The following is a 17,635-nucleotide window of genomic DNA, read 5'->3' on the forward strand; positions in this document are numbered from 1 at the left end:
TTATACGTACATATATTGGTGCTGGCTGTAGATGCAATACATTCCTTATTATGTATTGTTATTTTACTTTTTTTACTACATATATTTTTCCTTGTGTTCATTGCAAGGTTTATTTATATATTATTTTTCTTATGTTTATTTTTATATCATATTTTTTAATTTCATTTTTCTTGTTTTCTTATTTAGGCCATTGTGGCGCATTGGTTTCTTTCTGTAATGCCACAATGGTCCAAAATTATAAAATAAAACAACCCAACAATCGGCAATTCAATAATCAATCCAAAGTTTCATTCTAATAGAATCAAGCCATGCATAAATATATGATCAGTGATAGACACTGAGTACAAACCAGTCGAAAACTCGAGGTAGAATTTTTTTCACGGTCACAAAGCTTCATCTATCAATACTTCACATATAGATAGAGTAAAAACAAAAATAAATTATGATACATCATCAGAGAGAGGCCATTAATGGTCTATAGATAGTAATTTGAGAGCCACTTACCGTATCTTATCAAAAACAGCAATTAATACAACACGCAAAAGGGGTATATGTAAATTTTTCTACAAATTTACTTTTTTTTATATAAAAATCAAATAATAAGAATCGACATTTAATTGTATATGAACTTAAAAATACCAAATGGAAGATGAAACGTTGCAAATGGGCGATTTGGTACGATTCCAATTATTGTTAAACAATGAAAATACCCCTCGGCGAACTTTGCATCGTTCCAAATCAAACATTTCGATAAATTCTGACCTATGTAAATAAATCATTTAATGTACGTATTCGTCTAAGTGGGAAATAAAACAAATATAATTCAGCCATTTATTCTGTATTCGCTTGAATACATAAAATCAAAATTTTAATTGTTTTCCTTTAAAATTTTCATGTTTACCCATCGATATGTCCCTCTTTCAAATGATTTGTATCAATGCTTGTATTTTGAAGCTACGTTTTAACATGCAAATCAGTTTAACCGTAGAGAGAGTATTGGACGTGTGACACAAATACTTGATAAATGGACGCTAATGATGCTTGAACGTCCGACAGACGGAGGCGAACAAGATGATGATTTTTCCTAATACTGGTGATTATTTTCAGGATGTTAGAGCGAAGAGGAGCGCCGTCCGAGGCGGTCTCTTCCTAGTTTACCTGGCAACTATGCAATATGAGTGATTTGCAAGCGACATTCGAGTTTTCTGTTGAACTCTACAAATTCTACAATGTCGATCTATTCCAAAGAGGGTAAGATTCAACAATAATCATTCACACACAAACAACATTTAAAATTTTCACCCTTTTATAACTTGTAACAAAAAGATAATGCAACTCGTAGTAATGGATCATACAACAAGGCCGACTATAAATTTCAACTAATATACAAACATTTGTACATATCCATATACAATTCCTAAAGGGAATATTTTGTTTGTCATGCTTTTTCATTAGTTGTAATTCCATTTGAGTTATAGTCGCATTAAAACGGTTACATGATCCTACTCGGACTATGGGTTATAAGCTGTAATGTAATAACAAAATAAAAATATATTATATACTGGTGAATTATTGCAGGTTGTATCAGGTGCGGGTGGGGCTTCGTGTTTCCCCAAAAGTCCCGGTACAAATTGAGGCGATGGTGGGCGGACCTGGCTCCAGAGGCTCCGGAACCAACACAGCCACTCTCGTCGGTGGTCTCGGCGCTTCCAGGCCCTTCCAAATACTGTACAGAAATGAGGAAGTTACTCTACGCGATATTATACAATTTAGAGCCCACCTTTTGGGTAAGAACATCAAATTTAGACAAACTGGCACATTTCATAACGTTCCTCTTATGTATATTATATATGTTTATGTGTAGATCACAAAATAAAATCATCCATATGGTGTCATATTAAATAAATAATCATGTATTATCAGGGTTACCAGACGTCCCTATTTGAGCGGGACTGTCCCGAGTTCAACAGACAAATCCTGAGTTCCGCATTGCTCTGAAAATCCTGATTTACAAAAATGTACATAAATAGAAAATGTTTCACTTCAAAAGTAACAAATTTAAATACACTAAAGTCTTCAAACCAAACATGAAAATCAAATTTTATTCAATTGAAGAATCAACAAAATTATTTGATATCATTTGCAATGTTGACCTTCTATATGAAGATGTCTGTTTTTCAAACAAATTTTTACTGAAGCAAATGAGAATAAAATATATTTAGAAATGGGCAATGTTATTTAAAGATCATTCCACTTGCAATGATGTGTATAAAATTGTAGCCCACATCCTTTCAATTCTACATTCCATTTCAATTTGCGAAGGAATATTTAGTCTAATGAGTGCAACCTGGAGAAAGGAGAGAAACAAACTATTCTTAGAAACCGTAGAAGCTGAATTAATGCAATTGTAATGACTTAAGAAAAATTTTATCAAGCAAATCTGGCAAACATATTTTGAAACAAGTTAAAATCTAGGAAAAAAACTATTATGATTGCATAATTTTTTGCATTTAAACCAAATATAATTTCTGTAATTGTATCCATTATATTTTAATAGCTGTGAATTATTAAGTGACTATTTTTATATGTTCTCTTCTACATACATATATACATATGTATATACTTATTTACATACATTATAATTTAATTAAAAATATTTTTTCTTAATTTCTTCATAAATTCTTAAACTTCTTTTTTTTTGATCGTTCGAAATAATGAATGTCCCGATCTGTAATTTTGTAAATCTGGCAACTCTGTGTATGATGTGTAAAATAACTGACAAATTCTGGGCTTTACACCCTTCCAAGGACTCTCACCCCTTCAAAAACAATCTATGGTCTAAGTACCATATGATGGTATACCAAATTTGCCGGTTCTATATTGAAAACAGTAGATTTCCATAATAGAAAAACAAATACTCATCTTTTAATAGTTGTTGCTAAGTAAGCTATTATGCACAAGTTGTACTTGAAATAGCCAAGGAAAACATCTTAATATTTTAATCATGTTAAATAAAATAATTGATTTTAAATAAGAGAAGTTACTGAAAAGTGTTAATCAACTCAATTGAGATATACATATGTACATAAGTAAAATAAACTATTATGTAATTAATTATTATTCTATGCAATTTAGTGGACAGCAAGAATTTGAAAGATAGCCTAGAACGAGCCGAATGGAGTTTGGGTGTAGAACTTTGGTGTGGCGAAGGTACTCCGACCAACAACACTCTAGCACCCGTATCATGCCGAGTTCTCCGATTGAACTTCCAACCTTCGCAAGGACTGCATTATCACCTGCCTGTCCTTTTCGACTACTTTCACCTGGCCACGGTGTCCATCACCATTCATGCCGCTCTGGTCGCACTGCATCAGCCATACATGAAGTAAGCGCCGACAACCATTCAATATTGTCAATGAAAATATAAATTTACATACAATTTAACATGTGTCCATGTATTCTTTATCTGTATTGCATCAGGAAAAGTATATTGCATTATGTGCAAAGTTGGTGAGTATATGTGCGACGATGAAACGGACGATCAGTTTTAATGGAAAACTAGTGCTTAATATGGGAAAGTTATTGAATAAATGAAAAAAAAGTTATTATTAACACGTAGAAGCTATGCTATATTTAATAGGGATGATCAAATTCTCATATACTGATTTCCACTTTAACCGATCTCTCCGTTACGACATAACCTCAACTTTAATAAAAATTATTTAAATCCAAATACAGTTCTGTAAAATTCAACTGTTGCAGCACACCCAGATCGAGCAAGCAATGGGGAAAACTTGTCCGAAGCGGTGGTAACTCTGGTGGTGCATTAGAGAATGTCCTCTTCGGAGGATCCTCGGCCAAATGCGGCGGAGGTAGTACATCCACTAGGATAGCTCACGCTCGGTAAACATTCAATCGATTCAATCTCTGATATCGTTAATACGTGAAGTCATCAGAATCGACTTGGCAATGTTTCAGACAAGTGCACGCTGAAGTATGTGGATTCTTGTTGGGATCGTTGGAAGGTTTACAGAATGCCCTCACATTGTGCGGTTCGACAGGAACGACCCTTTCGAATAATAGCAATTCGAACACTCTCATTGGCGAAGTAGCCCAGCGGATGAACGAGCTTAGTGATCTGGCCAAATGCGGTGATAGCGAAGAAGAGTTTGCTTGCAGTGCCGCTCAAGATATAGCTAGACTATGTGCTGAAGTAAATACCATTTTATTTACATACGAAAAATTGAACGGGATGTTTGCTACTTATTTACTTACATAGTTCCGTAAATATAAGCTTACTCGCACAAGTAATTTGTATTCTCATATCTTTACATTGCAGTTATAAAAATATTGGCTCCTTTTTGTAGAATTATGTATGTACATCCATGTGCTAATTGCCTTTAATATTTACAATATTTATATTGTTTTAGGTTACACTTCAGTGGGCAAGTTTACTTAGAGCTGTATCTGGTAGACCTCATGCTCATCATGCACTAGCGGTGATTCATCACGCTCTTCGGTTTGTTTTATATAATTATAGAGTTATTTCATAGGGAGCTTAAACTCTTTTATTATTTATTAACGTACTATGTATACTAAGAGCTTAAATTCCAGCTGACAAACTATTATTGAATTTGTATTGTTTTATATATATTTTACGTTTTAGGATTAAGCGATTCTCAGAATGCTTTTTCGTCCTGGACAATCCTCGTCACTCGTTAGCCGGATGCTATGATGCCAATTATCAATCATATCAGTCTATAAGCGAGCTGACTAGAAGGTCGCGTTATCTTGCACTTTTGCCACCGTTGCCTGTGCATTGTATAGCTTTAGATGGTGATCCACACATAATGCCTATTATATTTGAGGATAGGTAGAACTATTTATTTTTGTCGCATAAGATGTTGGTATGAGTAAACAGTATATAGTAACATCTTTTTAATAATTTTTTAAGATATCAAGATGCCGCTGAATTTGCGAGGAGAAGATCTGGAGTATTAAGTTCTAGTTCAGCTAAATCTGGAAGTGGTAATATAATAGTTTTATTTTTTTAATACACAAACAAATACTGTATTTTATAAATTTCATTGTTTATAATGTACACGTATGTATTTACTATTTCAGAACCATTGTTATGCACTGAATCGGTATCTGATGATTGTTCATGTGGAGTGGTCCCTCTGCTCGATTCTCGCCGACCATCATCTGAAGCATCAAAAGTATCCTTATCCTTACCAAAACCCATAACAGATGTCATAGATCCTCAAATCAATAGTCAACATCAAAACGTCGTACAGGCAAAATTAAGTCTAGCAACACAGAAGTCGTTGAATGGATCACCAAAACGGCCGACTGTAATAAAGCAAACCGTGAAAGAGACTGCAGTCAAGAAGCTCAAAGAAGAGCCGGCGAAACTCACCGGTTTTAGTAGATTTATAGTCCACAACAACCAAATCAATGAAATTCAAATGCCAAATCCTATACCAAAGAAGGCTGACTCGTTCGTCATAGAAAATGGTCAAGACGGTGCAAAAAATGTTCCTAGATATTCTGCATCAACTTTGTTCGACGATTTGAACAGATTGAGTCAAAAGCAAATACCCAAACCGAAAACTAATGGATTTTCAAATATGAATAGGAATGAAGTTCGAGCCGTCAGTACTCTTCCAGCTCGGCATAGCAAATCTTTGGATCAGTTGAAAGTTTCACCACTATCGATGGCACTAGGACAACAATACACTCCCCAAGTTCAAGCGAGTCGACTAGCTGGACCAAATCAGTGTCCAAATTCTTACATACCACAAAAACCGACCACACTGCCAAGGAACTTAACAAGTTCCTCTTTGCACAATCCAAGAAATAATGACTTTGTTCCCACCTTCAGGAATGAAATGCATGGTAGATCCCGCAGCCAAACTGTAACTCCAAATTACAGCACAAAGGGAGAAGAATATCGTCGAAATATAAACGAATTTCGAGAAAAGTATAAAAACCCGTGCGGTTCCGACATGAACAATCGTAGCAGTAACGTAGATATAAACAATATGAAACCCATAGAAATTAAACCGAACGATTTAATTGGAAATTGTATAATAAATACACATCCATTTTACTATGCTTACAATAATGAAGTGCTTCCAAAGCACATTGACAACTTCATTCATAACCCATTAGAATTTCAACGTGGCTACAACATGACTTTACCACGTCCTATGTTGCCTCCTAGGAATTCTTACCCACCAGTTAATAATAAAAACCAACAGCCGATAGATCATGTAATGTTTGCGAATAAAAATATTCATCGGTCCAATTCGACACACGCTTTCCACCAACGACCGTATACCGATGTCGATCATCATAATCATCAGCAGATGAGATCCATCGATTTCATTCAATCTAACATACCATACAATCACAGTTACAATGATTGTACTATACTGTGTCAGAATGGTACTAAGTATTCCATACCGAACGACATTGATATAAGCGGTCTAATCAAACATATTGAAAAGCCACCTGTGATGACTAACAATTACACTGGTAAATCTCCACCAGCAACTCAATCGGCACAATCCACGTCTAAGCATAAAAAGAACAAGTCTAAAGACCAAACGAAATTGCATCACAGCGCAAAAGACCTGACCCGTGTCAATTCCAGTAAAGACTCGTTGAGCAGCCATCACTCAAGTCGGTCGAAAGAATCTAAAGCTTCTACTCCCAAGACTGAAAAACGCTCTTCAAGCACGACGAGACATCGAGCTTCTGAAAAAATGAGCCAACAAATATCTGAAGCCAGTACGAGTTCAAGCAACGAGAGCTTGCCGCAGGCATCCAAGCGTTTAGAGTCATCGGCTAGTGTTCCGTATAAGTTGGATCACAGTCAAGAAGGGCTGAGACATTGTAGAAGTGCTGCTTCCGTTTTAGATGAAGCTAATATGAACAGTAATCTTTTTTCTGAATCTTTGCCTAATCTTGCTCCACCGCCTGCTTTTGACTCACCTCTGCTCGATATAACTGATGAAGATTTTAAAATTCTTCCGCCTGATACGTTCAAAAACGAAGAGGATTTGGAAGCCAAAAGAGATAGTGGTTCAACCTCTAGTCTGAGCGAACAGAGTGGATGGGTTTCAAGTAGACGCAGCTCGGATCCGTCAAGTCCTGATGTGGCCCAAATGAGGAAATCTTCATCGTCGAGCTCGGCTCGCAAGTCGTCTAAGCCTAACACAGATGGACTTCATACTAACACACTTCAATCTAAGTCGACCCAAGATAAAAATCCAGCTGAAGTTAAACGAACAGTTCTAAATGGTGAACAGTTGAGAGAAAGGCTGTTAAAGTTAGCCGTTAAGGTTGCCAGAAGTAATATGAAAGACAATTATGAATGCTGTTGTGACTGCAACCAAGAACCTGCTTATGAATCGTGCATATTTTGCAATAACATTTCAATCGGTAATTTCTTGACCAATGGGAATAATTTTTCAGTCGCCAAGTCGCCGAGTGCTCACGGTGAAAACAACAAAACGAACAATCAGTTTCGCACAGTTCCTCACAAGTCCCAACTGACAACCAGACACAACTCTTTTAACACTGTAGAATCATTGAATTCCAAACAAAATCCGTGCTATATCAATGGAATGGTCAAAGAAGGAAGCGTTCCGGCAGACGGACTTCACCCGTACATCCGCAAAGAGCTACCTCCAAAAGTGCCAACGCGCAACCAGACATCGGCTAAGAATCCACCGCCTGGAGAAAAAGTCAATCTTAAAGAACGAATAGAATACACCGACAAGTTGTTAGCAGCTGAAATAAGAAGTTTGACAATAGATAGAATATGCAAAGGTAAGCAGTCGAGGCGCAATCAGATGACGAGCAGTGGAGTTTCGACTCCTCAAAGGAGTGCCAAGAATACAAAGTGCAAATCTGAAGTTGACCTGTCACACTTGATCATGAATTCGCCATATGAGGATCTGAGACTTCCTCCTCCACAGCAATTTAGAGATATACCTCCGCCACCTGATGAATTTAAGGTAAAGCTAAATCTTCACGAGCATCATTTGGTGGTTTTATAAATGATATCTAGCGTGTGTGAAAGCCACACTGGTACCTCATTTACATATGTATATTAGCATGAATCCATTGAAGAACACCAGATATCAATAATGAAAACGCCTAATGCCTTAAATTGACAGTACTAGACATATAAGCATTCTCTTGTATGCCTTATTTATGCCAATGTTATATTTTAGGATCCACCAAATGTGATGCCATTACAATTGGATAATCCACTGTATCACGTCTACGAAGGGGCACGTGAACGTAGACAAAGACGAACAGGTTCCATCAGCTCCAACGGCATGACAAAGTCGCAGAGTACCGGCGAGCTTGCGAAGCACAATAAAGATAATGGTATTGTTTTAAATTCAGCCATATTTTAATATACTATGTACATATGTATATTTTCTCATGCACATATTGAATTTATTTGCAGATAGAGAAAATAGTTTGTCGAACTTAGTCGGACTTGCCGAATCTGAGCAATTGTTTATTAAATGCCGCGAAGAGTTCCGTAGAAGTGTAAAGTATTCGGGAAATTTATATTCTGATTTTCCGCCGTGTGAGTCTTCTATGCCTTATTTTCATATCAGCGATGAATACAGAATGTTTAATCCTGAAGGTAATAAAACATAAATTTATTATATATATGTAGGATTTAATATATCTGTACCTAAATTTGCTGAAAATTTATTTACAATCTTAAAAATAGACATGGGTAATAAATTTCTAAAAATATAATTCTCATCCGTCTTGAAAATAGTTTAAAATTTCTTCATTCCAGATTTTCAATCCGTTAATATTTCATTGAAAAAAACATATTGATGTATTATTTCAGGTCTTCATTTGATAGTATGTGTTCATGGATTGGATGGCAACTCGGCCGATCTCAGACTGGTCAAAACTTATTTGGAGCTCGGACTTCCGGGAGCACATTTAGATTTTTTAATGTCAGAAAGGAATCAAGGGGATACTTTCTCCGATTTCGACACAATGACTGATAGGTAACACTCATAACCAATCTATCAAAATATTCATCAAACCATATTTTTTAATGTATACACCCTCATTTCAGACTTGTCCAAGAAATTTTACACCACATAGAATCATTGAGAACCGAGCCAGCTCGAATAAGCTTCGTCGGACATTCTTTAGGAACCATCATTATAAGATCGGCTCTATCCCGTCCTCAATTACGTCCGCTTCTTCCTATGCTTCACACCTTCCTTTCGCTCAGCGGACCTCATCTCGGCACGTTGTACAACTCGAGCGGTCTTGTCAACGCCGGTAACACATCTTCCCGTATCAAAATACGACATGTGCATGATTTAACACTCTCAATATACAATGTACATTTGTTTTTTGTAGGGATGTGGTTCATGCAAAAATGGAAACGCTCCGGGTCACTTCTTCAACTGTCGCTGCGAGACGCTCCAGATCCTCGTCAAAGTTTTTTATATCGTCTGGCGCAAAGATCCACACTGCATCACTTTCGACACGTGCTGCTGTGTGGCAGCGGACAGGATCGATACGTGCCGATGCATTCGGCACGTCTAGAACTTTGTAAAGCAGCCATTAGAGATCACAGTAATTTAGGCATAGCTTACCGTGAAATGGTACGTCTTACATATACATATATATATCATACAAAATATTAAATATCACAACACAAAATTGTAATAGGAATGTGTAATGTAGTCATTTTTAATTAAGAATCGTTTGCATAAGTTGATACTTCAGAATACAACCTGATTAAGAATTTGTCAGTAAAGCAGTCAATTAACTTCTAGCTCTTCAATGGCTCAGATTTTTTTCAGTACCACGATTATGGTGGTGCATTTCAGTGGCGGCTCCTCTCCATATGCCAGCAGCATAGCTCGGTTGTTAAGCTTCTGCTTAGCGTTGAGAGGCGCCGGCTTCGATCCCAGGGCCGGGCCTCGAGTGAAAATGAATTTTTCAAAGTACGCTGTTGGTCAGACCTGGATTTGTGACTCCAGGTTGATCGTTTCCTATCAGAGTTTGCCAATTTTCTCTGATTTCATTGTTGAAACGGTTCCCGGAAAAAATTGGCTAAAATCCTTCCTATACAATATGTCACCTATAATTTGTGATTGATTAATGTGTAATAAATAAGTTTGTGTACAATTTGATAGATGTCTCATTGATTTGCGAGTTTTTCAGTGTCTCGTAATTCAGTGACTTATATAAAAATGCTGCATTGTAATTGGCCAGGAAGGTGCATTGGGGTTTACCTGTAAGGCCTTCCTGTTATATATGTAAAAAAAATATATGGTCTTCGGGGCTGCAATCCTTCGAGTATAGTAAATATATGCATAGTATTTTTGTCATCCATATGGGCTGCGGGGCTGCAGCCCTCCTAGTATAATACGTATACATGCTATTTATGTTTGCATTTGGTCACCGGAATGGTCAACGAGCTACTACAGCCCGATTTATTCACTGGGAATTCTCACGAGTCGCCACTGGTGCATTTCATGCACTACATCTATCGTCAATCCTGCTCAAAATGTCGCAGAACATTCGAAAATTTGACGGCAAAGGTTTTGAAAGGAAGATATTGGATCATCCTCCATATAAATCTGGATCTAGTTCATCTCTTCACAAAGATAAAAGATTTTTAAAAGACTTTTGATGCCGTCTACCGAACTATCAACGATTAATAAGGCATAAGACACTTACGGCTTTCTATGACTCATAAAAGACCCCATAGACTATTAGGGAATGTTCAATGTTCAATTAGGACTATTGTAAATGCAAGGATTTTAAGTTATAATAAAGTTTTATCAGTTTATGACAATACAATTCTTACTTTGAAAATGTCCTTTGTACTTTTGCCCTTAGATATTTGATATGATTTTATTATTCTTGTAGGTTTCTAATATGGTTTCACCCCTCGTCGTCAGAGGAACTGTAACTGTGGCTCGCTACGATGCTCAACATGCTCTGCCTCATACGGCCAACGCTTTGATCGGCCGAGCAGCCCACATAGCTGCTCTGGACTCGGACCTCTTCATTGAAAAGTTTCTGTTGGTGTCTGCGTTGAAATATTTTCGATAGCCACTTTTCTTTCGGCTAGCTGTGGAATTTATAAATTTGAACATTTGTATGTTTGATAGTGAAAGTGTATGGAAATGTCAATTTATTGTTTTCTTTGTAACAACGTTGTAAAGAAATATATACATATAGTTTTTGGTACTTAAACATTTATTGTTATATTGAAAAAATCATATTAAATATTAATCTCCCAATTGTTGATTTGTTAAAATCAAAATTATATTAAGTGTTGTCTATAAGTGCAAATAATAGTGAGATTTGATTGCAATTTACTTTTGTAGTCGACATGTTTGTATATTAATTGATTTGAGGCCATCGTCGTGGAATGACAGTTCATCTTCAATACGGTTGATTGTGATACATTTACACGCGAGTATCATATCAAAGATCATTTGATAAGAATATGTATGTAATTGGCAATAAGTCTAAATGCAAGTCTGCCTTAACTGTCATTCTGTGGCTTGATTCAAATGTATCCAAACTATTTGATAGATCACTCGTTATTCAATTCAGTCGTTCGAGACTTTTATTCACTCTTCGGGACCTAAAGTCTATCCAACTGACTGAAACTTTTTGTTTCTGTTAAAATATACTACATAAATGTAAAATTGTTTTTTAAAATATCCCACACAAATAAAAACGAGCTTTCAGCTTAAATTCTTAGCGACTATACAAAATCATTACACCCTTTAAAATGATTTTTTGATCACTGCCAAAACTTCCACATTGTGGTCGTACGAGTATCTTGTTCTTGAGATTGAGAACTTGATTCGGCATATGAATGTCACAAATATCTTAACCTAATCCTATCTGAAGTAAATGCGTTGTATGTGTTCACGAGTCGTGATTACTATTATAACTATTATTATTATACTATCAATTGGTTTAAAAACAAACAAAAAAAAAATACAAAAAGTCAATATTCATATGTGTATAAAGTTTATTAAGAATTTATTAAATATAAGAAACGGTGCTGTTCTTATGTTGTACCGAGTAATAAATCGACTAATGAATAAATAAATAAATGAATAAAACCAAACTGTAGGTTATTATTGTCGAAAGGGTAAAAAGTCGTGTGTGGATCTTTCATTAGACTATATTTGCATCGAGTACATACATATAGTTGTATGTGCATACAATATTTTACTAGTCAAATGTTTATTATGTATTATTTTGTATTAGCAATAATAAATTGTAATCGTTTCAGACTTACAGTACTTACATAATTATTGTCTTTTTATTATTAAAAAAATTTACACCGATCTGTAGATACATATGACTAAGCATTTACAATGTAACTAGCATTTTCTCAACGTTTTCGTTTATTGTAATTACAAAATGTGATTATTGATATGCACCAATTGTTTATATTATACATATATATATAAAAAAAACTTAAAATGTTAAAAAATTATATTTCATTTTTCATACAATCTACTTATATTTAGTTTTATGTCAGTTTCCCACGTTTTGAATTATATTTTAACCTTTTCTAGTTAAATATAATGATAAAAACACCGTATTATTTGTTCAAATTATTAAATTAGAATCCAATGTTGTAATACATTGATAATTCAGAGCTTATAGTGTAACGTAGTGAAGCTTTTTTTTTATTATGAAATTTGTATAAAAAAATAAACGCACTTTGTTCTACATATGTACTATAATTTTTTATATTACGTTGTTATAATATGCAATAATATTTTATACAAATATTTGAAATTATTATATCTTATTGTTTTTATTATAAAAGAAAATAAAATGTTTTTGTTAATTATTTAATATACATATATATAGCGAAGACGGCCATAATATAAAATCAATGAAAGTATGTCCATAAATAAAAAAAATCATTATGAAAACACTGGCCTACGTTTGAGTAGAAAAACATAATATATTACATTAATATAAAGTTAAATTTAGCACTACGGTATTTGAGATTGTCTTTCAACGACTGCGATTAGCCGTATAATTTAAATCGTACATGTCTGTATTCAGATAATCGCTGTGAAATGTTTTAAAAACATACATACATGTGTACTATTATTTGAATGTTATAATATTCAAACCGAGAGGGGAGATTGCACAATCTCGGCTTTAACTTAGTTTGAATATTATTGTAATTATAGTTAAATTGTTAAAAAAAAAACATAAACATCATAAGTAAGTCAAAATTGAATGAAGTTCTCTCTTGAATGGTAACTACATATTGTCGTTTTATACAATAATTGTATGATTTTTTTTAAAGAATGTAGATGTGATTTATCGGCATTTGTACAATTTTTATAATGATAATATAGAATTGACATTTATTTGTCCGTTTTATAAAAGTATTTGAAAGGAGTTTTCTTTACATATACATACAAATAGATGACAAATAGATGTTATTGCTGATTTCATATTATATAAATTGTACAAAAATCTATTTATCTATATATGGAACGCTTATCTTATATAGTAAATAATTGAAAATTTAAAAAAAACTTTAGTCGTATATAATTAGCATTGTCTGAGAGAGGTATATTGAACGTTAGACTGAATTATGTCTTATAAAACTTAGTATCTGAATGTTCTTTAGTAAAAAATATATGTATATATATATATATATATATATATATATATATATATATATATATATATATATATATATATATATATATATATATTTATTATTATTTTATGTGACTGATAAATATATTTAAACAATATTATATAATATTATTATTATAGCAATTTTCCGTGGGAATACTGGAGCTGTATGAACTTAAACTCTGTCCAAAAAATTATTGAATCTTTGATTATTAACTTAAATAAAAATGTGTATATTATTATTATTATATATTATATAATATAATATTGTATCGAATGTTTACATGTATGTTTACGTGTGTATTGAATGAAATATACCTCACAAATTGCTCATTAAAAAAAGGTAAATAAAAAATTGTGAATAAGAATGATTGTGCATTGTGTATGTAATTATTATTATTATTATTATTATTAGTGATATAATTATTATTGTATATATATTCATTTTCAATTTAGAGAAAAAATATTAGATTTTTTTTTCTTTTGTACATTCAAATTATAAAATAAATATGCCTAAACTATCAAAAACTTTTATCTTTAATAAAAATACCAATTCCTCTCTGTTCCTCCACATTTCCGGTCGACACAAACTCTTCAAAAATAAATAGAATGCATCTCTTCCATATTTTGATTGAAAAAATTAGAAAAATGCGCACAAAATTGCAAAGTGTACTTTTTACTACATAGATACATACAAGTTTAGCATTTTGTGCGGTTTTATCATAAAACTTTTTGAATATTTACTGCAGAGGTTATTAAAATTAAATCTCATAATAAATTTGGGGTTTGGTGCAAACGATCGACAAGCGCCAGACAGACTGAACCACAGATTAACTGGATGGCTGCTTTAAACCCAATTCTCAACTTCACGAATGATAGATTGCACGTCAGATGACGAGTGACCTTTCGATGTGCACAGATGCAATTATTATAATTGAGTTGGATCTTTCTGGCGAGTTTAATAAGGCAAAATTCGGAACTAAAGTATCAGAAGCACAGAACGTATACAGGGTAGGTATGTCGGGACTTCGGGTAGATTTCGCTTAGTGTAAGTGCGAGCAATGCGCACGAATAAGGTACACGTACAGTTAATCTGTGGTTCAGTTTGTCTGGCGCTTGTCGATCGTTTGCACCGCATCGTAAATTTATTATACTGTACATATGGTATTCTTACTTAGACTATAGGCTACAATTTTTTCAACGCCAGGCAATTTAACAAGTCTTCTTCTTCTACTTATGTATATTTATAAGGTTGTGGCTATTTGCAGGTACTATATATGCAAATTATTGGCTATTTGCAGGTACTATATCTGCGACAGGCGCAAAGCCTTCTGCGCATGCGCGTGAACTGTAACTGTCAGCGTGTTTACTGTTAAAATTTTGTTTTAAACTTCTAAAAATTTAGTTCGAACTCGTAAAGTGACGTAGAGTAAAAAATATAATCCAAATTAGTTAATATTATTAATTGTTAGAAAATTATTATCACATACAACGTATAATACCTGCATACAAGTACAAGCCGCGAACTAGCTAAATGATATAAATCTATTATAATAACGTGCGAAATTTATTTGCCTCATTTATAATGAACGATATTTATAGCATACATTAAACGTAAGAAATTATAATCGGATTATTCACGCGCATGCGCAGAAGGCTTTGCGCCAGTCCCAGATATAGTACCTGCAAATAGCCACAGCCTATTTATAAAGGCGAATGTTTGTACATAATACAAACTAAATATGTATTCAAAACCATTATATCTCACGGTAGCTACTTACTGTAACTGACTGTAGACTTTTTTTCCACTTTCATTCACCCGAGCAATGCTGGGCACTTCAGCCAGATACATACATGATAGAGATGAATATTTCAACCCTCATAATATCACGTCATAGAGAACCAAGCATTTTAATATCCGTTCCTTAGAAATGAGTCACGGAGTTATATCATACGAAGTTGTGTGCACAGAAGATGAAGTGACGTCACCAGTGACATCACCCCCCAGGGATTGGGGGGTGAGAAGAAAGGAATTCCCACAAAAGTGAGTCACCGGAACACACCCTCCCGAATTTAGCACGAGGAACGAATTTTCACACATTCGAATACATACACACATAAAATAGTAACCATGGATAATAAACAACTGGGGGAGGAAATCCAATACATGCTCCATAATCATGGACAGCTCTCGTCAAACCGTTCTGGACGTTATAGAGAGACACTTGGACACTATAAATGCGGTAAATTTGCATACGATTGATTATTTATGAAGTTATATTCAGATGGTCGGGTGATTTTCAGCTTTTTCGTTGTTTTTTAGAAATCTTTCGTGCTGCGCGTCTTATATGTTGGAGAGCACACTTTCGAACCGGTTGAAGACGAATCTTTGGGTGCCTTCTATCAAGAGTTGATCAAAAAGATCAATTCTGGATATTGTGACGTGTATTTGTATGGATTTGTAATCGTCTATCAAAATTACTTTGCTGTTGTTATTGAGGTTAGAAAATATATAGATATGAAATGTCCAATCATACATATGTATATATAATATCGCTATTCTGTGTGTCTGAGTGTGTGTGTATATATGTATCTGCGATAACGCTCGCCATAATATAATAGTCGTTTCGATTCGACATACATATGCAGTTAAACCACTGCCAAAACGTATACAATATAATAACAAAAGAAAAAAACTTCTATATATACCGTTTGCTACCAATGTTTCCTCTAGGCAAATTAGTCTCTGAGCATTTAGCGCCATCCATTGAAAATTTATTTAATTAATGAACTATTTAATTAATTTTTCTATTGGTGTTTTATATTGTTAATATGTAGGTAGTTAGATAGTTTTTATGGTTTTTTTTTTCATATGAAACAATCTATATATGTATATAAAATTGAATGTCTTTTTGTCTGTCTGTTTATCTGTCTCGTATAGGCTCCAAAACCACTCAACCGATTACAATGGAACTTTCAGGATTTATTGTATGCATGTCCGGGAAGCTTACTGTGAAAAAAAACGGGAAAAAACCTCTTAACACACCTTAAGCGGGTGACGTAGTACTACGTTTCATATGACCTTTTTTCTACGTTTCATATGATTTTTTTTATATGAGGTTGAATTTTGAGCGATTTTTATAATCTATTGTATTTATTCGCGCAGCCTTGTGATTTTGCCCACTATCGCTAGTCGCCGCAAAATAAAATTCGCCCGCTAAAGGTGTGTTAATAATAATATTCGTGATTACGATTTTACCGACGCGAAAGTTTGAAGCACCATAACCACGTTACCAGTTGGTTTATGACGACACGGCGTTGAAGAGACGTTGTTGAGCTCCAACCATCACTTAAAACGAGAATGGGAATTGCATGCCTTATTCTAGCATTGCAACGCATGCCGGGTTCAGCTAGTTAAATATAAATATATTTAAATATATGTAGGTATTTGAAAAAATTCGACCGAATGCTGATCGAAAACAGGACTGACACATTTCTTTTAATTTTGTTTTATTTAATAACTTAAAATACCAACACCCATGCGATGATATTTCATCGGGTACAACACTAGCTAAAAATAATATCATGATCGATTTTTTTCACTGCAACAAATGTTACCATTTCACTATAATAAAATATTTTATATATGCAGTCTCTAAATAAGGGTGTTTTCTCTGTCGGTTTCTCGTTGCCTTTTAGAGAATTATTATTTTGAATAAAAATACCAATAATTTTATTTTACTACCGCTATCTATGTTTAAAACTAATAAACAAACGATGGATAAACGTCAACGACTATCTCGCCGGGCAGATTTCAAACGCGTCTTACACGATATTTTTGCACCATCGTAATGGCGGAGGATCCATTTACTTATATTGATGACCAAAATGAGCAATATGGCAAAGTATGAAAACGAAC

At 34.1% G+C, this 17,635-nt stretch overlaps 1 protein-coding gene across 1 annotated transcript; it reads left to right on the top strand.

The window, feature by feature from the left end:
* The first annotated feature begins 1,095 nt into the window (after window positions 1-1,095).
* LOC143914259 (protein FAM135B) lies at window positions 1,096-12,014 on the top strand. Its single transcript, XM_077434410.1, has 15 exons — window positions 1,096-1,251; window positions 1,579-1,787; window positions 3,136-3,385; window positions 3,763-3,903; window positions 3,979-4,213; window positions 4,431-4,519; window positions 4,667-4,873; window positions 4,955-5,028; window positions 5,125-8,027; window positions 8,247-8,406; window positions 8,489-8,674; window positions 8,891-9,056; window positions 9,128-9,339; window positions 9,421-9,668; window positions 10,945-12,014. The coding sequence occupies exons 1-15, from the start codon at window positions 1,175-1,177 to the stop codon at window positions 11,128-11,130; spliced, it is 5,343 nt and encodes a 1,780-aa protein (XP_077290536.1). The 5' UTR covers window positions 1,096-1,174; the 3' UTR covers window positions 11,131-12,014.
* Window positions 12,015-17,635: the final 5,621 nt, after the last annotated feature.

This window comes from Arctopsyche grandis, chromosome 7, assembly GCF_051622035.1.
Source record: "Arctopsyche grandis isolate Sample6627 chromosome 7, ASM5162203v2, whole genome shotgun sequence".
NCBI lineage: Eukaryota > Metazoa > Arthropoda > Insecta > Trichoptera > Hydropsychidae > Arctopsyche > Arctopsyche grandis.